We start from the raw sequence: 21,264 nt of genomic DNA on the forward strand, positions 1-21,264 counted from the left end.
AGAGAATTGTAGAAATTTTCCTTTGCTTCCGCATCAGCGTCGTTAGTAGGCGAGTAGCATTGGATGAATGTAACGTTTCTTCCCTTGGAGTTGAACGTTGCTGTCATGATTCTAGGAGAGCCGGGCTGCCATTCCATAAGGGTTCTGGCTGCTACTGGGGACATCATGATGGCAACTCCTTCTGTGTGGTCATGATTCTCGTCTGCATGTCCCGAGTAGAGGATTTTCTCTCCACTGGCAAGTGATGTCATGCCAGACCCATTCCATCTGCTCTCACAGATTCCTAGTACTTGAATGTTATATCTTTTCATCTCACTTGCCACTTGAGCTGCTTTTCCAGTTTCGTACATGGTTCGTACATTCCAAGTTCCGATCTTTGTTGTTGCTTTCATCGTTAGGAGATTCGTCAGCTGGTTGGCTTCCGTGCGGCTTTCACCAATCTGCATCATCTGTCCTCCTGTAGAGGCATCTCCCAGATTAAAGCACTGGTTGGATTCTTCTATTGTTTTGGTTTCTGTAGCGTGTGAGGTTTTACATGGTGGGGTTGCTGGCCCCACGCCCAACCCTCCTCCTTTCTCACCCGGACTTGGGACCGGCCATGGCGGAGTTAATCTGCCAGCATGGCTTCTGTAAAATGCTAAATTCAAAGGTCCAGAGACTGGCTGAGACCTGCAGCCTCAGAAAATACTGATGAAAGCCTCCAGGCAGAGACTCCATTAGAGCTACTGCTGTTATCAACAAACCTTTTCAAACATACATTCTCAGACATAGACTGTGTGGCCATAGTCAAGGCGGACAAAATCCAAAAGGAATTTCTACCTTTTTCTTGTTTCTTGTACTCATAAAGAACCTCAACTGCTCTTTCTATTGCATTCATTTTTATCAAAATCATAAGTTGTTTTCCAACATGCTGAAGAATTCTGTTTGTGCAATCAGAGTATTGGTATGGGGTTATAAAGGCCAGTGTCTTGTCCCTGTGACTTTCCAGCAACAATTATAAACAACAGATCGCCACTTTCACAGAAAACCAACAGTAAACAAGCCTCTTTGTCGAGCTCAGGATGTATTCATTTGGATAGACGGGGTTTTTCAGCTAAAGCTTGATGATCTTAACCATGGTACATTTGCAAAAAGAATGATGGCACACATCCTTCATGTATTGTTTACTATGTTCCTTAGATGTTTGACTTAACCTAAACTCACTTAGGCTTGATCATATGGCTTCAGCCAGGTCAGTCTACTTTGTGAGTTTGATCAGGTTTGGTTTTATTTCTCAACATGTAAACCAGTGTGAACAAGTGCAAGGGACTTGGGCACACACTGTGCACAGAATAAAGCTCAGAATTGGTCGCCCTCAAATAATTTTCATCTTTAATTTATGCCAGACTTCTTGGTTGTTGTTGTTTAACGTGTTGTCTAAGTGGATTCACAGCGCCTCATTATTTGCTTTTAGAGTCAACGATCAAGTTGGACTTCTGGCATGTCCACATTTTGCTCAATTGTCTTGCAGCATGAGCGATTCCATGTTCAGGATTACCCAGCCATTATAAACCGTACTGAGAAACGAACTGGCCATGTAGAAAACATGCACTGAATTAACACAACATACACATTTAGTAAAAGTACACAGTATCTGTAGATGGAATAATGAATTTATATCACATATGCCAGGATATGCAACAGCTCCCTCAAATGATCTCAGACTTGCACTGTGTGTTTGTGTGTGTGTGTGTGTGTGTGTGTGTGTGTGTGTGTGTGTGTAGTAGAAACACAAATAGACTTGCATTAATTGTTTTGAGGCTCTTTAATGATTGTTATAACTAAATGACCCAACCCTGACAAGTGGTTCACTTGCAGAACATGAGCACCCCCAACACTGTGGTGAAGAATTAAAATGAGTCAGCTGTGGTCATTTTACTAGCCATCCACTCATCTCTTTATTTAATTTTATTTTGCATGCATGACATCACAGATGTAGTTGCTGTGCAGACCTCTGTCTGACCTCATATATCTGTTCTTGTTTATATGTGATGCCACCGCAAAGAGCACCATTTGGACTCCTGTGTGTGTGTGTGTGTGCACCATGTCCTTGTTTGATTTGACCCTCACCCCTCTTCTTGTAAAAGGTTATCTACTGTTCAGCAGTAAATAACCTTCAGTAGATTCCAGGTGTGTCTGTCCTCTTCACAAACTGATTTTAAACTGCTTCCTTTTCTGTTTGAATATGGTAGTTTATAAAAGACTAGTGTGAAAGTTGTCTTGTCCTAGTTTACAGTTGCTGGTGAGCAAGTACCTGTGTGTGTGTGTGTGTGTGTGCGCGCGTGCGCATGCCCAGTCCACGTCTGCTGAGTCTAGTGATGTAGTAGTTTGCAGTTTTTGTTTTGATATTTTGGCTTACTTGCTCTGTGGTGTTCAGAAATCTAACTGATTTGGCTCTTCTTTCAGGTGCACGTGCACCTCGAGCGCTTGTGGATCAGAAGTCTTCAGTAATTAAGCACAGTCCAACAGTGAAGAGAGAATTACGCTCTGCTCAGGGTCGAGTCAACAACACAAGGTAATTGAGTTCTTTCAAATGTACAGCTCCTGTCTTGGAGCATAGTGTCCATATCCTGTGTGATGTAATCATTTACATCTGTTGAATGTGACTGTTATTTTGATTCAGTGAGAACCAGCAGTTCTTAAAGGAAGTGGTGCAGAGTGTTCTGGACGGTCAGGGAGTCGGGTGGCTTAGCATGAAAAAAGTGCGCCGCCTTCTGGAGAACGAGCAGCTTCGTGTTTTTGTGCTGAGTAAGCTGAACAGAGCCGTGCAGTCGGAGGAAGATGCCAGACAGGAGATCATACGTGATGTGGTGAGATGCTTGTTTTTGCCCTTGCCTCGGTAAACTGTTGTGTCAAGAAAAAAAACACATGCACAGCAAAGCCCTAAGAATAAAAGCCCAATTTGGGGATGGCGTGATGATTTTGCTTTTTGTTCCGCAATTGAAAACTAGAGAATAAAAAATTTTTGAAGACATTTTTAAATGCACGCCCGCCAACCACCTCCACCCATCCCCTCATGCCACCTGCCCGCCACTACCGTCGTGAGCTGTCAGTTGGACTTGCAGAACACAGCAGTACAAGCTTTGTCCACGCATGATGAAATAAGACTCAGTGACAGCATGTTGAAATATCATGTAGAGAATGATGCGAGATTTGGCTGAATCAGGACATAATACAACCACCGTACATAAAAGTCCTAGAGCAGAGCAAAGACAGAAATGATAGAAAAAGAGAGAGACAGACAAAGAGACGGCATGACAATGTGTGTGTCTGAGTGACAGACACAGGGGAGACAAAATGGAGCATGGACAAGAGATTCTTAGACCATATGAACCAGAAGGACTCGCAGAACATTCTAGTATAGCATTTGTACATGTGACAGAAACATTACACATTATAAAGGTTGTGTTGTTAGTCAGTGTGTCGTGTTGCATGGACGGTGTACCAAGTTTGATGTTATCGTTATTAGTTTTTGAGATGTTCCCCCAAAAAGGGGGACAGTTAATTATCCATTAATTCATATGGGAATAAAACCGCTCCTTTTTTGTGATTTGTCAGAAAACCGTAGATCTAATCCTTACCAAAAGGCCTAGCACACCATTCCCAATGGGAAGACACAACATGACACGACATTGGTATATGTGCCTCAAAAGCTGTGGGAGGAGAAGCAAACCAAACTTTTGGCAGAATAATAATAATAAATTCGCAGGATTCCAAGAGGTGTGCTATACTCCTTCGGAGCTCGCACACCTAATTAATTATATTAGGCCCGCCACTGCAAGTATTTATTTTTATTTTGTTAGCTATCAAAATAGTTGCTCATTTGAATGCACATAAAGTGATGTTCTGCCACTGTAGGGCTACCTGACAACTGATGACACTGAAGTTGTACCAGATCTGTTTCTTCAGTTTCAGAAGCCATTAAAATCTGTGTAGCCTGTGACACTCTCTGTCCTTAGACCACACTGCCTGAAGCATTGCTTGTATCTGTCTCTCCTGTTGAAGTCATTACAAACCTTGTTAATGTGCTTTGTTTGTAGGAGGTGAGCAGAAAGGTATACAAAGGCATGCTGGACATCTTAAAGTGCACAGTGTCCAGTCTGGAGCACTCTTACACTAATGCAGGCCTGGGAGGAATGGCCAGTGTCTTCAGCTTACTGGAAATAGCACGCACACATTATCAGACCAAAGGTACGTCCCATATGTTTAGCATAGGAATGCATACATGTAACATTGGATTTTGTGAGTTATTGGAAGTAGAGTTTTTTAAAGACTTTTTGTGCTGAGAAGCATAAAAGCAGCTGGCCAGTGCTACTAACACTTGTCTTTGCATTGTTTTTACATTAAGCTTTAAGCTGCATACAAGACACTGACTGACATTAACTGTAATTGTAAAATTTAGATGTCATCACTGTTTTACCTTCTTTGTCTAATACTGTTAATCCTCTCCCAAGTTTAGACCTCGACATCTTTTCTTTTTCTGTAATTTTTATGAATTCTTTCTTTGGCCCCTTAATTTTGGTAACTTGGTAGACCCAGAAAAGCGCAAGCGAAGCCCCACAGACAGTGCTGGCAGCCCGGGGAGTAAAGAGAGTCCTTCTGGTCGTGCTGAGACCGCCAGACCTCAGTGCCTCCTGAATGTTCCCCACCTGCAGCTGCCGCACCACACAACGGGCAAAGGAGCCCGCCATTTTGATACTTGGAGTCTGAACGAGGAGAACTTTATTGCCTCGATTGGTGTGTACACCACTCCAGCCCCGGTTGCATGTGCACTGTGAGATCCCCTACCCCGCCCCCTACAAGCTCATCAACCTTAATACCCCCCCACCCCACCCTTCTCCAGCCGTCTCGGAGGAAGATCCCTTCTCCTGCCCCCAACAGATTCTTACAGGTGTTATAATATTCCACACACTTGGACCTGAAATACTATTGATAATCACCGGAGCAGGCTTTGTTATAAAAATAAGGAATATACAATGGTGTCTAGTAATTACTGTCAAAAAATAACAATTGAAAAAAGGTTCAAATCTTCCCATTAGATATAAAGCAGCTTTGAGAAGTGTCTGGAATATTTCCCTGTTTTTGAGCCTGGACTGCGTGTGTTTGTCTCCCCTTCCTTCAACATCTGTGCCCCTGTTTTGACTCCTTTCTGGAGTTCTGTTGTCAGCCTCCTAGCACCTTTGAATGCATGTCTTTGTTTTGGTCTTCCAGTATCTAAATTTGCCGTAGTGGATGAGGGAAACCAGAGGTATGTGCATCGATAGTCAAATCGGTGCTTATTTGTACCTGTACTGCAGGTTTCCGCGAGGCCTGCTGTAGAAAATGGCATCTCCCTTTTGCTCTTAGCATGGAGGGTGGAAGCATCACTCCCCAGTAAACAGTCCCAGTAAAGAGACAAATTTCACTGCAGAAAGTGTTTTGTTAGTTGCCAAATAACAAACTGGCTTGGAGAATCCTTAATATTTTTTTTTTCTACTTAATTGTATGAGAATTATTCTGGAGCTGTATACAGGGGACACACAGAGTCAACCACCCTGACACCTCTCCTACCTGCACCCCTTCTCCTCTTAGTAGTTGCACCTTCAATTCTACAGAATGCTGTGAGACTTGCATCCCAGCTTCTGCAACTGCTCCATTTCACCTGCTGGCTAGTCGGCCTCTCAACCCCATCTCATGCTTTTTTCCGAGTCAACCATCTCTCTCACCTTTGCTCTGGAGAGCCAGACATATGTACTCGATGAAACCTCTGGTCTGTGGTCAGAGCCAAAGCTCATTCTGATGTCACTGTGTGGCTCTCCAGGACTTTGGACCAGGAGCTCTGGGTGTGTTGTAATGTTGTAGCTGGTACACACAGTTGATCCAACTTGACAGCAAAATACTTTTTTTTGTCCAGATGAAAGCACAGCTGTATGCAAACATTACAAAACACCTTCAATCAATGATGACTTATCCTCGATGCTTATTTTGTTTTAGTTTTGATTTTTAGTGCGCATCCAACATACATGCCTTTTCAGCCAGCTCTCTGACTCTCTCTCTGTCTTTCTCTCCTTGCTTGCAATGCATCTTGGGTAGAATTGTGGAGCAAGCACCAGGATAAGCAAAAAGCTATGGAAAAACCTCAGAGTAAGAGACTTCACACACCAAAAACTAATAAAAAAAAAAAGATTGGAGTGTTCAGCTGCTGACCTTTTTCCACCCCCGTTTCTCCAACTTTTCAAACTGCCATTTATTTATACATAAAAGGAGTGTTTATAATAAGCATGTCAACATGGATGACATAAAAAAACAGACATATTCTAGCATTAAGATTTTTACATTGGATTGATTATGTACTGCAAACATGTGGATCTGGGTAATTTCAGCTGAGAATAAGAGTATGCTTTTTATATGTAGCGCTGCTGGTATCCTCTAGTGGTATTTAATTTGCGATTATTTGCTGTATCACAGCTAGGGTAACAGAATTTCTCTCAGATATAGCATTGTGAAAAATTACACCCTTGTTTTAGTTCCAAAAATATTTCTAGCTAACAAACTAGAGTGCTGAATATACAGAACTGTAAAAACCAGCACGTGTGGGAATAAAGAACTGTATGTCTAGTGTTTTTCTCACTGCCTACAGTTATGCGGTACCTTATTTACTTTTATATAGCACTTAAAACCACAGATGTTTACTGATGTTTTTCTACAATAATGTTGTGTACTAGCTTAAGGTCACTGACATAAATGATTGAAGTTTTATATTCTAGTCACTGGCATAAGCTCAAGCAGTATGTAATTTTGTTTTCCAGCGTTTTTTTTTTTCTGCCCCCATTGACACCATGCATCACGTTGACTAGAAAGGAACAGCTGCTGCCCTGTCCTGCTCTTTTAACAGTATTTTTTCCAGTTTCAAGTGGCTTGGCGTAAATTGTGTATTTACAGCCAATTTTCCACAGTTCCTGGCACATTTTAGCTCTTTATTAAATGTTTTGCAAAAGTTAAGCATCACAAAGTAACTGAAAACAAAGAAGTGTCGGGATCGACTTGTCACCGTATCTGCACCTAGGGGAGGTGGTAAATAACAACAGTACAAATCACACTTGAAACAGAAAATATCTCCTTTACCGTCCCTCAGTTTCTCTGCATGCCTAACTGCCTGTGTATGTTGTTTCTTGGTGTAACTTGAGCCACATTTGCAGCACTGATTGAGAGTTAATGTTGCACACTTGGTTTTGTTTTTGTTTTAAACTTTTTTCCCAATGTTACCGCACTCTCTGCTTGCCCCTTTGTCACTCCTCTGTCTGGTCTTTAAAACGTCATCTATTGCTTAACTCAGTTGTCAGAAAGTTGGGGGGGGGTGTGAATGTAAAATGTTTTCTTACCTTGTTAGATTAGATGTGTTACAGTCAGCCTATGTTTTTTGCTACAGTTAGATTAAGGTGCTGAGTCTTTAATATTAAAATTCACAAACATGAATAAGATAGTGTTCTACAGTATGCTTTGCTGTGTCACAAGTGTAATGCAGTGTTTAACTTAGAGGCTTTGGCACTTTAGATGGATGTAGCTGTGCTGTGATGGCTTTGAGTGAGGTGACTCGCGAGGTAAGAAGGCAACGTGGTGATGTTTGTGAAAGCCTGTTGATAATCGTGTCTGTTGCGCCAGGGTCTGAAGGAGCAAAGCAGCAGCGCCCCCAGGCGATGGACGCAGAGGAGAAGAAATCACAAATGAGTGCTGACAGTGGCCTCAGTGTCATGTCTGGATCTCAGGTTTGTTCATAGAGTACTGTGTGAAAAGCTCTGTGCTTCTGTCAAATGGAGAATTACATCAAAATTTAAATTGTGATTCACCAGGGATTTTGCTTCTGTTTGCTTACAACCTTCAATATATAATGTCTGTCTGTTAAAAGCTGCTAATGGTGTGTAGTAGGGGTGTTACAGTGTACCGTACAACAATATTTTATCTAAACATTTGTTCATGAGTGTATATAACCGTAGTCCCCGTATAGTGTATTGAACCGAATCATGAGCTCTGTTTTATTGTATCATGAGCTGCTTGTATTGTGACACCCCTACTGTAGTGTGTAGCACATTTTGCTGTCTACCACAGAATTTTTTCCTTTGCGTTTACAGAAGAGTGACACAGAGTCTGTAACAAGCTCAGAGCCACCGATCCTGACAAGAAGCACCAGCCAGGACTCGGAGGCCAGCACTGTGGTAGGACATAGCCAACTTTGATGCTGTGAACTCTGCTTCTGTTCCAGCTGCATTGTACTTCACAGTATTAACACAGAGTCTAGGATGATATGTTTGGTCCAAACATTTCTCTTTAAATAAATGATAGAACCTTCTGTTTGAGGGCTGTTAAGTTGTGTTACTTGTGTTAGGTGGTTCACTATTGTATATATCAGCATACCACCTTAAACTTAACTGCTGATTCAGGCTAAACATGCCAAACTCACCTTCTGTACCAAACCTTCTGCCTATGAAACACCTCCACACATGTATTGTTTTTACACGGGATCTTTAATGCTTAGATCAGCAACAGCTCTGGAGAGACTCTTGGTGCAGACAGCGACCTGAGCAGCACGGCAGGAGACGGCCTCGGTGGGAGAGCTACTCCTCATTTAACCCAGTCCAGAGGGACTCTTTCTGACAGTGAGATTGAAACCAATCCAGCTACCAGCTCAGTGTTTGTAAGTAAAAGACAGAAATGTGTAGATTACACAGTCTATAAGATAGATAATAGTTTTTAGATCAAGGCAGTTTACAATAAGACAGTGTAATTATCAACTTACTCCATTTGAACATATGAAGTAATGAATTAGCTGAAAAGATTCACAAAAGGTGCCTGGAGGTGATGGGATTTGAGGGTTCCCGTGCCATACCAGAGAAACAGGAAAATTACAAACTGGTTTTCCACTATTTAAGAACACCCAAATAAAGAACATTTTTAATGTCCTGGAAAATTGTTTCTGTATTTTTCTTTGGCAAGAATAAAATCTGTCAGCAGTTGAAAGTTTGTGGTGTGGTAAGGCTTGGATGAGTGCACATTAAATGAGCAACATCTGTTTACATTTCAAAACACTGTAATTGCCGTTCAGGCTTGGACAACGATATGCGTTACACTACTGTATTATCGAAATGGGGCATGCACTCGGCAGATGAAACTGTACAGGGGTTGTCCTTTTCCATATGGTGTTTAATTCAACAAACAAACATCTGCACGTGTTTTTGGTGATTGTACCAGCTTTTTACATTTCCACAGGGAAAGACGCACACTCTGAAACCAGGTGTAAAAGATCATGTACCTGCTATGGTGAAGGGGCCACCTGCCCAGCCCGTGGAGGACCTCAGTATGAGGATTTACCTCTGTGAAGGCCTGCTAGGTATGTCCTATTTTCTAGCTGGGATGCTTTCTCTTACAGTTTAGTCGAACAGCTGACTTTTATATGGATATTTTTTGAAGAATTATAGTAGGACTAAAATTGCTAACTATAGGTTGGTTAGTGAGTAAATGTGACTGTTTGTCTTTGTTTTTGCTGCTCTGGTGTGGTTCTCACTCAGCTCTTATTTTTGCCATTAAACATACTTACCTCTTTGCCTAACCCTCTCCTGCTCTCACTGCTTTTTTTCACCTTCCTGGGAAACTTTTCCAGGCCGTGATAAGAGCTCCGTTTGGGATCAATTGGAAGATGCTGCCATGGAAACCTTTTCTCTAAGTAGGGCTAATCTCTTGCCTCTACCCTTTTCCCTGTGTGTGTGTGTGTGTGCATGGGGTGCATATATTGTTCACTTGGGCTAGCTCTGCGGTTAATCCTTTATGTAATGTGGGTTTTTCCCGTCTCTTGTTGAGCCATGTGGAAAATATAATCACTCCTGCAGGATGTGGTCACAATATTCCTGCACAGACAAATCAAAGACCACAAGCTGTACATTTCCATTAACTTTAACATTTATTTTCATTTCTGCTTACCTACTGTAGCTTAACATTTCATGGGTCTGCATATTAAACAAATGCATGTTGCCTTCAAGTGCTATTGGAAATGTGACTATGAGTAGAGCACACTCGATCCCCAGCCTTTCCGAATCTTATTTACCAGGTGGTAGCTTGTTCAAGATTTTTTTTTTTAGTTTCTCAGTGTTGCGTCCTGTGAAAATGATTTGTGTTTACTCTTTGATTTATTTGATAAAAGTTGCAATTCGTTTTTAATTTTGTTTTTCATTTTCTGGCTATTTGCAACTTTTATTTCTAAATTACGACAGCAGTCAGCAAAATGAAAAAACTTCACTGCCTCCGTCCATATTACAGCAACAGTGATATGCTAATAAACATATTGATTAGACAAAAAAAGAGTATTTGGTTTAATCGACTCCTGCTGTTGTTTTCATGTATGACTAATATCTGATCGTTTTCTCAAAGACTATCTCATTGAAACATCAGCTAAAATCCAATGCTACAATATCAGTACTTCACTGCTTACTGTAAACCTGTAATAATATACAACCAAGCTTTAGAAAGCAGCATGAAAAATGTATGAAATGTATATACAATTTGTATTGCTGACTCTGCTCATAAAGTTGTATCTCTTTAAAATAACTTGCAGAAGTCAATTTGGTCATAATTTGTGTGTCAGAGCCAGTGGGGCCCTCAACGTGCATATCTTAAGAAATGTATTTAAGTCAGCTGGTGATAAAGATCGCATGTCTTACTGTATGGGGTAATGGATCACCTATGCTGTTAATGACATTGTCAGACTTTCAGAGCTACATGTGGTGTCTTCATATTTCAGGTAAGGAGCGCTCCACACTGTGGGACCAGCCGCAGTTCTGGGAGGATGCCTTCTTAGATGCTGTGATGTTGGAGCGTGAGGGCATGGGCATGGACCAGGGACCCCAGGAGATGATTGAAAGGTTTTATTTGCTGTTTTTTTTGCCATTTACAGTCTTATGCAAAAGTTTAGGCACCCCTTGATAAATAACAGATTTTGGTGATTTTTTATTTGAACAGATGTTAACACAGTTTCTCTTGGAAATGGAAAAAATGCACAATATTTTCTGCAAACAGTGATGCATAGTTACTTCTTATGCCATAAATTGAACAAAAATAAAAAATAAAAACATTATTATGGCATGGTGCAAAAGTTTGGGCACCCTAAGAGTTCCAGAGTCTCAAAGTCTCTCACAAGGTATCAGACCTTAATCAGCTCGTTAGATCTGATGCACAGCAACAGCTGTCATTGGTAAATGCCAATTTCAAAGCTGTACAAATACTTTGACTCTTCAAACCTTGTGCACACACTTGTGGACACCCAGCAACCATGGGTTCCTCTAAGCAGCTGTGTAAGACCCTGAAAATGAAAGTTATTGACGCCCACAATGCAGGAGAAGGCTACAAGAAGATAGCAAAGCGTTGTCAGCTTGCAGTTTCCACAGTAAGAAATGTAATTAAGAGATGGCAGATCAGGGGAACTGTGGAGGTCAAGATGAGATCTGGAAGACCAAGAAAACTCTCGGACAGAACTGCTCGTATGCTGGTCAGAAAGACAAATCAAAACCCCCATTTGACTGCAAAAAACCTGCAGGAAGATTTAGCAGACTCAGGAGTGGTGGTGCACCGTTCCACTGTGCAGCGATGCTTGCACAGACAAGGCCTTCATGGAAGAGTCAGCAGAAGAAAACCTTATCTGCGTCCCCATCATAAAATCCAACGTCTGAAGTATGCAACAGGACATCTACAGAAGCCCGATGCGTTTTGGAAACAAGTGCTGTGGACTGATGAAGTTAAAATAGAACTCTTTGGACACAATCAGCAAAGGCATGTTTGGAGAAAAAAAGGAGCAGCATTTCATGAAAAGAACACCTTGCCAACTATTAAGCATGGGGGTGGATCTATCATGCTCTGGGGTTGTGTTGCAGCCAGTGGCACAGGAAACATTGCACGGGTGGAGGGAAGAATGGATTCCACTAAATACCAGCAAATTCTGGAAGCAAACATCACACCATCTGTAAAAAAGCTGAAGCTGAAAAGAGGATGGCTTCTACAACAGGACAATGATCCTAAACATACCTCGAAATCCACTATGGAATACCTCAAGAGACGCAGGCTGAAGGTTTTGGAATGGCCATCACAGTCCCCTGATTTAAACATCATTGAAAATTTGTGGGTAGATCTTAAAAGAGCTGTGCATGCAAGACGACCAAAGAATATTACAGAACTAGTATAACTATGTAGCATCACCTTTCCCCCTGACAATTAATACAACAACTAATGCTTCTTCTCATTTGTCCACACAGATACTTGTCACTAGGAGAACATGATCGCAAGCGTTTGGAGGATGATGAGGACAGACTTCTGGCCACCCTGCTACACAATATGATTGCATACATGCTAATGATGAAAGTAAGGGAGCTCTGTTGGTCATTTAAATGACAGTTTGTGTGATGTTTAAAGGTTTTACTGCCATGTGGCTCAATTTCTTTTCTTTGTTTTTTTTTTTTTTTTTATGTGAACAAAAATGACATCCGGAAGAAAGTGAGGCGTTTGATGGGGAAGTCCCACATCGGCCTCACATACAGCCAAGAGATCAATGAGCTACTGGACAAACTGGCTCCCATGGTGAATATCCATCCTTTGTTTGCCCAATTAGCACAACTATCATACATGTTTTGTAAGAATTTGTACTGTTCTGCATTTGTAGAATGGCCGTGAGCTGTCCATCAGGCCCAGTGGGAGCCGACACATCAAGAAGCAAACGTTTGTTGTTCATGCTGGCACTGATACAACAGGAGACATCTTTTTCATGGAGGTAGGCAACATCTTACAAATGATAAAAAAATGGAGCTTGTAGAAGTGATGCACTTCTCTGTGAATTATCTGGCTATCACAGAATATCTTTCATTTAATGAGCTTTCTTTCTATATGTTTATCTGACCTTTGGTTAGTGATTGGCCTTTATGTTTTTGTGGCACTTTTCATGTGATAATTTACGCTATGACAACCAAGACTACACTTATTCATAACTGTTTTAGGTCTGTGATGACTGTATAGTCCTGTGCAGCAATATTGGCACAGTTTATGAGCGCTGGTGGTACGAGAAGCTCATCAACATGACTTATTGCCCCAAGACCAAAGTGCTGTGTCTCTGGAGACGCAACGGTCAAGAGACACAGCTGAACAAGTTCTATACAAAAAAGGTCAGAAACGCCGCCTCTCTACATCATTTACTTCAGTTCACTGTAGGAAAACACTGGTTAGTAATTCAAACAACCTTCCTGTTTGTAATCTAGTGTCGGGAACTCTACTACTGTGTTAAAGACCGTATGGAAAGAGCTGCGGCACGACAACAAAGCATTAAACCAGGTAAGGAGTGAGTGAACTAACTGTGCCTAACTTTGTCCTTGTCTGGACTATTTCTCTGTCTTTTTCTTTCCTTCTGTTCATTCTTTCTTTCACTCTTTATTTTTTTCATTTCTCAAAAATGGCCATCCAGCCTTGGATGTTTTGACATTTTAACAACTAGCCTCTTCTCCGGGATGGCTGGACATAGTTTCTGAGAAACCTTTGGTTGTCGAGGGCAAAACGGAACATGTACTGTGGTTTTGTGGTCACAGTTAAATACATGTTTTGTACAGCAAGGAAAATGAACAATTGCCAAAAGATTATTTGTTATGAGAAGTGGAAACAATAACCCAAATGTAAGTAAGAAAAGGATTTACACCAAGTGAGACTGCACATAAAACATTTTTCAGCGGACATACCGGGGGACAAAAAGCAGCACTGAAACAATCTGTTCCACCAGTTTTAGTTCACTGGCTGCAGTGATGTCATTTCCTTTTGAAAATTGTTAATTGTATTTGTGTATTTTCTGTGTAAGACATAAATCCACAAACAGTAGCTTATAATGCTTTTCTCTCTATGCAGTCACCCTATTAAGATTTGAAGGGTTTGGGGAATTTATTCTCTGCACCGACTCTAAACTCGGGTGTGGTTTCCTCCAGGTCCAGAGCTGGGTGGAGAGTTTCCTGTTCAGGACATGAAAACCGGTGAGGGTGGACTGCTCCAGGTCACACTGGAAGGAATCAACCTGAAATTCATGCACAGCCAGGTAAGTGACCAGTGTTGCAGAGAAACTGCTCCTCATCTCATACAAGAGCATGAAAACAAAACTCACTCACGATGGTTCAGAGTTCATCCCGTTCTTCTGTCCGCCGTTCTTCTTGTCTCCCCGTTTGCCTCTGTATCATTTCCTTTCATCTTGTGACGTTTTCCTCTGTCATTTTAAAAATTTTAGTGAAAATTCCAGTATGTTCTATCAGCATTTACTCATACGTGATGTTTTCCTTTTAGAGGAGGATTTCCTGTTTGTGTGTTTGTTTTTTTGATTTTGCCTTTTTTTTTTGTTTATTTGTTAATTTGTGATTGTGCTTGTTTGTGCGTCTATCTTCGTGTGCATGCGTTTCCCAAAATGATATTAACACGTTCACCCACACAAGTTTCTTTTGACATCTGTCGTGCTTAAACCTCATGTTCATTTACTGTGTGGGGGAGATGAAGTGTTAATATGTGTGCGCGCGTGTTGTGCATCACTGGTAAGACGGGCGATCTAACTCAAAGACTTTTCATTAATAATTGACCATTTAATAGCAACTTTCACCTTTAAGTTCGGACCCTTGGACATTGTCATGTGTTGTCTTCTCATCTGCTCAGGTAGTGATAGTTGGGGTTCATACTGTATATTTCCTCGGGTTTATTAGAATGTGAAGCTGTGACTGAACAATGTACGAGTGTTGAATAGTCTGAGAAGTGACCTTGCTGAAACACGAGGGACAGACACTTCATACATACTGAGCATCTTAAAAAAAACCAACAAATCAAGAGTGAGGCCTCACCAGAGAATTAACAAGACTGAACAGAAACGTTCTTCGTCTGACATCCTATGACTATTAGCTGATTTCTCAACAGCAGTCATCATTTTTAAGGTCATTTTGCCCAAATTACTAGTAAAAAGGGCATGTTTTGCCCTTGATGGTATCGAGGCATGCAGACAGTTGTGGTTTAATTCTTCTGTTTTGAGATATCTCTGATATAACCTGTTCAGTGGAGGTGAATGGAATCCCGTTTGTATTCTAATCACACAATTTCATTTAATTTATTCCGTAGCAACAATGTCCTGGTTACTCTGGGCAGTCCACAGAACTCACTGCAAAGTTTTCACTGGAACTAATGCTTCCAGCTGGAAAGACTTAATCAGTATTCAAACTGTTGCAGATGAATAATCTGTCAATTTAGTAAGAAATTAATCAACTAATTATTTCTGCTTTACTTTGAAATACACAGATTAGCCATAACATTATGACCACCTGCCTAATACTGTGAACACAGGAGTCAGTGCAGCAGTTGGTTGGCACTCGTGTCACTCTGCAGCTCACTGTGAATCTTCTGTGATTCCATTTGCTTCCATAGTTCTACTGTCAGAAAGAGCATTCAGTTAAAAACTTCTGTAAAAGGAGTGAAAACTGTGGTCGTGAGACAAGTTGGAGAATTTTTTAGACTAATTCAACAGCCTCACCAGTCTAGGTGTGATATCACCACTACAGCCCTCAACTCTTTCTCTTCATAGAGACCAATGGACAGTAGTTCTCATTTTCACACTTTTTAACAAAGATTCAAATAACTTTTAATCTTTTGAACATTACAAATGGAATGTTTAATTTACAGTAGATCAACCTCATTATCAGTGAACCTTGGGTGTCCATGACCCTGTTGTGTTCACTGTCTGTCCTTCCTTAGACACTGTTGGTAGGTACTAACCACTGCAGACCAACAACACCCACCAAGACCTGCAGTCTGTTAGATGCTCTGACCCAGTTGTCAGCCATCACAGTTTGGACCTTGTCAAAGTCACTCAGATCCTTACATTTGCCCATTTTTCCGGCTTCCAACACATCAACTTCAAGGACTGAATGTTCTTTTGCTGTCTAATAAACCCCACACACTGACAGCTGTCACTGTAACAGACAGTCAGTGTTATTCACTTCACCTGCCAGTGGTCATAATGTTATGGCTGATCGGTGTATATAATAATAGCACCTCTATATGATTGGCTGATGATGATGATGCAGACTGACAGGCTGTGAGTGGCTGTGGCTCGGGGTAGAGCGTTCGTCTCTTAACCGGAAGGTTGGCGGTTCAATTCCCAGTCTACATGTCTTTGGGCAAGATGCTGAACCCCAAATTGCCCCTGGTGGCCGGACAGTGCTGCCATCAGTGAGAAATTTCCCCATTTGAAACTGATACAGGAATGATGATTATTATGTCCATCATAATAACTGGGCAGATAAAACCAAAGCTCTCTGCTTGTTTATAATTTGGGTGAACTGAGCCTTTTGAACTGGGATATTGCTACATTGAGCCAATATTATGATTTACCGTCTGCTTTTTCTTGCTGCTTCAGCTTTTTCTACTGTACTTCAGTACAGCACAGTTGGTTCACATTGAATTTTTGTGAATAATATTGGGGGAATAAAAACCTTTACTCATTATTAAACTGGATACAAGATACAAGCCTGTCAAAGATGCTCTGTGTAGAATAAACTATGTTCAACTTTGCTACAGTTATTAAGTTGAGTGTTTGTAGATCAGCTAATGGATGGTTTTGAGTCAGTCGAGCCCTCAGCAGCAGCTTTATTCAGCATTATTGTGAGTGAGCGCTGGGTCAGGTTCCCGGCAGCCCTGCACTGAGATGGTGTCAGAGGTGACATCCCGCATCGTAGCGGGATTTACTGTCCATCAGTGACTGCCCTCATTTATCTGTTCTGCTGTGTGAGCAAGTAGTGTTGGTGCCAGCCCTTGTTGCTGGAGGAGGAGGCATGGAGGGCTCTGGGAGACTGAGGCGTTTAAAGTCCAGGGAAACAAAGGTGAATCCAGCTCTCAATACCCTAGTCAAACCTCTAGTCCTCTCTTTTTTTTTTTTCTTGTTCTCCTACTACCTAGTTTTTGGGGCAGATTTTTCTTGTGACAGGTTTTTCATATTGGCTTTGGTAACCTCGTAGCTTGATTCTTGATTTGAATCGGTACGATTCTCCTGTGGATAGCGCCCTCTTGGAGTGTCGGCAAGTGTTTGTGCTCTTCTGTCCGATAATAATCCAAACCATTTCTCTCCCATGCTCTCTCCCCCTGCAAGGAGCGGAAGGTACACAACTTCTGCTGTGTTTGCTTGTTAGCAGTTGCATCTTATTGGATTCCTTTTGTTTTCTGTCTTTTCTTTTTACTGCTGTAGTTGTATGCAAATCTAATTTTGTGTCTGTCCATTTTTATATGGAACTTCCATGTATGCATTATGTGGGCCATATTGCATCTCTGAGCATTTCCAGTTCTGATATACTTAAATGATGAAACAAGTCATGTTGAATTAGTTTTGAGCTTTGAGCAGACTAATTGCATTTCTCCTCATTTAACCGTCGCCCATGTATACGTTTGTTTGATCATGGAAACTTCTCATAGTGTGCTTTTCTTTTCTTTCATTAGCTCTTAAAAGCTTGTTCCATGTGTAGTAGTTTTCTTTTTACCTTTCATCCTGAATAAAACAAGTTTAACCTGGTTAATTTTTAAAGATGAAGTGCTTACTTCTCATCCAGTGTTGAGTTAATAATGTTCTGTCTTGTTTTGTTTTTTTGTTTTGTTTGTGTTTAGGTTTTCATAGAGCTGAGTCACATTAAAAAGTGCAATACAGTGAAGGGAGTCTTTGTCCTGGAGGAATTTGGTAATTACACCATCTATTGATTCTCGGCCTGTACACGGCACGGCAATAACTCAGCTTCATGGCAAACGCACTGACAGCAGTTCATTAAATTGGGCAGTGGCTCTTGTCGAGCAGCACTGACACACTGATACCTGCAGGTGGTTAAGTGAGTGATGAATTCTTCAGAGGACACAGTTTTCTTTCAGGTGTTTAAGCTTAGAGTGAGCAACATTTCATTTAGTTGATAGAGGAACAGAGTTGGTGAGAAACAAATCTGTTCAGTGTGAAACTAGTGTGAGGAGAACGTCTGGCTGAACTGCTATGTTAAAATAAATGGGCACAAATAGTAATTAAAACCAAAATATACAACCAGGAGCAATGTCAGTAGAGGTGGATGAAAAACCTAATGTAAAAGGAGACAATTCAGAGTAACACTTTAACATGGTATCGTTCAAAATGTTTAACAGGATTGCTATTTTTGAGAAGACACTTTATGCTTCTAATGTCAGCAAAAGAAAAAGATAAACAATCAGTACTTTTGATATTCTGTATTTTTTAATATTGTTGACAAAGCCCCTGAACAAAACCAAAAATATTATATGCTACTCCTCTGAGCTTTAGAGCAGAGACACACCAAGCCGACATGAAAGAACTGGCAACGAAGGCCGACCTCTGCATGGCCTCATGTCGGCTTTGTCTGGGCCAGTCAGGTTGAAAAAGTGACACTTGAACACACCACAGATTACAGCCAACAGCCGACTATCACGTGCATTCAGTCCCTGCAGCATAGAAATAAATCCCTCATCAGCAGTTGGCGATATCTGTATTCGTCATTCAGAAAGGGACAGAAAAGAGCTAGGGTGTGGAAGTAGAAGCTATAAATGAAGGGCCTCTCGTTCACAACAGCTGCTGTTTGTAGCTGCTTCTTACTGAGAAGCTACAAATGATGCTGCTGTCCCCTGCCCTTGGTCTTTTGGTTGTGGAAGAAGAAAGGAGGTTGTCGAGGTGAGAAATAAAGAGAAACTGCACTATATAGGCAAAATCATTTCCCAAACTCTTGTGCATTGATTCGCTAAGCTGAACAGCCAATCAGAATGGTCTCTCTCTCACCGACGAGGCCCAATCACCAGTGCCATTTCAGCGTGCCAGATCGGCTGAAAAGGTCCAACTATGGTGAACATGGAGAACACACCAGGAAGACGAGCTCCGTCAGACTCTCACTGATGGAGGGCCGACAGCCAACCCTTGGCTTGGTGTGTCTCTGCCCTTAGAGCTCCATTGTTGTTCAGAAGTCATTAATGTGCTTCCGTGTGCGGTCATATTGCTGTGCTCCCTGGAGCGCTGGATGTCTGAAAATAGCCCCCATCAGATATACCATTTACTCCTGTTTGAGTAATAGACAGTGTACTAAAGGCTACACCATCCACTTGTTTTAGGAAATTCTTTGTTTGCCTCTGAATCTCAGCAAGTGGAGATCTTCACATTCTCCTAAAATGGTTCATTAAAACATAGAATACATGAAAATCACTACTTGCCAAAGAATAAGCTGTAATTGTAACTAGAATCAGAAAAACGTTTGCTTGCTTGTAAACTATGTAGGACCTGTATTTTATTTATTGTTAAAATTAAAACGTTTTACTTAAATAGGGTGCACCGGGTAGCACAGTGAGGAGAGGTTCTGTAGCTCTGTCTGCCTCTATTTTAGACTGTGGTGAGCAGGGTTTTGAAGGGTGAGTGCCCCGTTAACTTTTCTAGAAAGTAGTCAAAATATGCACTTCAGTATGACAGTGCAGTTTCTGACTGTCAGAGCTGGGTTACTGCCGTGTCTCTGTGCTGCTTTTGTAATGTTGCCCTCATCTTTGCCACTATGAAAACCTTCATTCTCCAGCAGGTAAAGTGTTGTCACCTTTCTTATTCAAACTAATTCTGTGCAGAATATTTCCTCACTTAGTCCTTACATGTTTTTTTTTCTTTTCTTTACCATGAGTTTCCCTCTGCATCACTTGCTTTTTGTTTTGGAGATCACCCCAGACTCCATCTCTCATGTGGCCATCATTCTCTAACAGTCTGCCTCTGTATCTCAGCAAGTCGAGGTCTTTGGTGGGACTGTTGTTTTTATTTTGGGGTGGGGTGGGTGGTTTAATGTTTCTTGGCCCTTTCATCTTTCCAGATGTCAGCCTCCTCATCTCTGCTATGGGTTTACAGTTACTAATGAAAAGTCTGTCCTGTGGACAGTGACATGGTCCCGGGTCAAAGGATTTTGGCCTTTCTGTAGCTGCTTTGCCATGGTGTCTTTAAACTTTTATGTCACTGGGGTGGGGAGAGTTTTTCTTGTTTTTTTTTGTTTGTTTGTTTTGTTTTTCATATTTGAAACTTTACAACCTTTGCAGTCTATTTTTATGAGATATTTGTGTTTTTATTTGTCCATTTTGTGGGCCTTGAATGTATCACCAACAGTCACAAGTTCAGATTAAATACCTTCTGATATAGATTAATCATTACATTAAACCCATCACATGGGCCTTTGGTTGATTGATCATTTCAAAGATGAAACTGAATCAGTTGGTCAGAATATCGATATAGCTCAACATAACCAAGATTTACCACCTAAAGTAGACTCACCAATCTTGCCCTGGTCGCTCCTCTGGTCAGAAGATCACTGTACTCCCAACTGTTGAGGTGGACTCTTCTTGGCCCACATACCATTTTGCACCTTATTCAAAGTTCACCCCTGTAACCCCCTAAGCTCTCAAACATGAACTCATTGGGGTTCCTGCTGCCTTTGAATTCTGTGTTTTGTCTCTTGCACCGGCATAGTTCCTGAAACTAAAGAAGTGGTGATCCACAAGTACAAGACCCCCATGGTGAGTCCTCACTTCTTCTGTCAGAAAGTGCTATCTTTTTAGGAGCCGTGAGACCGGATACTTCTATTTAATGATTCTTTGGTATTGGTCTTGTTGTTGAGTATACACCCCTTTACAGTGTGTGATTATGTAACGCGTGTTGAAACCTGTGGTTGTGAGTCCAAAGCAGTGGTCCTTGATCACAATGCGAGACGCCCCCACTGCTGGCCATTTTGGGGCTTTAGCAAAAATGTCACAGTCATGTGACATGGCTGTTCAGTCTTCCAAAGGTAAATCAACTCCAAATTATGCGTGGCAATCAAGAAATAGTCAGAAATTTAAAAGCAAGTTCTCACATTGAGGAGTTTATGGACTCATGACTAGAAATCTCAATGCGCTGGTCGATTGGTACTTCAGGCAAAAGCTCACTCTACAGCAAATTAATGATGACGTACTCCTACAGCATTTAGACTGAGGGGAGCTGCTTCTCTGCTTTTGTTCCTTGTGTTATTTTTAACAACACACAGCTGTAATCTCACTCCTGGTTGTTTTCCTTCTGTAGGCCCATCAGATTTGTTACTCAGTCCTCTGCCTCTTCTCCTATGTGGCAGCAGTGAAGGGGAAGGAGGCAGAAGGAAAACCCAAGATCCTGTCACCGAGGCC

The 21,264-nt window shown here is 41.4% G+C and overlaps 1 protein-coding gene across 1 annotated transcript in view; it reads left to right on the top strand.

Annotated features, from left to right (window-relative positions):
* The window catches only part of madd (MAP-kinase activating death domain), a 52,050-nt gene extending 30,798 nt beyond the window's left edge, over positions 1-21,252 (top strand). Inside the window, 19 exon segments of the mRNA XM_020608798.1 lie at positions 2,446-2,554; positions 2,663-2,849; positions 4,080-4,230; positions 4,573-4,776; positions 6,112-6,162; positions 7,681-7,784; positions 8,148-8,231; positions 8,552-8,710; positions 9,283-9,403; positions 9,674-9,736; positions 10,808-10,928; positions 12,312-12,417; positions 12,523-12,633; positions 12,716-12,823; positions 13,047-13,211; positions 13,305-13,377; positions 14,016-14,122; positions 20,576-20,622; positions 21,164-21,252. Coding sequence (XP_020464454.1) covers positions 2,446-2,554; positions 2,663-2,849; positions 4,080-4,230; positions 4,573-4,776; positions 6,112-6,162; positions 7,681-7,784; positions 8,148-8,231; positions 8,552-8,710; positions 9,283-9,403; positions 9,674-9,736; positions 10,808-10,928; positions 12,312-12,417; positions 12,523-12,633; positions 12,716-12,823; positions 13,047-13,211; positions 13,305-13,377; positions 14,016-14,122; positions 20,576-20,599 — 2,048 coding nt within the window. The 3' untranslated portion in view covers positions 20,600-20,622; positions 21,164-21,252.
* The last annotated feature ends 12 nt before the right edge of the window (positions 21,253-21,264 follow it).

Source organism: Monopterus albus, unplaced genomic scaffold (assembly GCF_001952655.1).
Source record: "Monopterus albus unplaced genomic scaffold, M_albus_1.0 scaffold95.1, whole genome shotgun sequence".
Taxonomy (NCBI): Eukaryota; Metazoa; Chordata; class Actinopteri; order Synbranchiformes; family Synbranchidae; genus Monopterus; species Monopterus albus.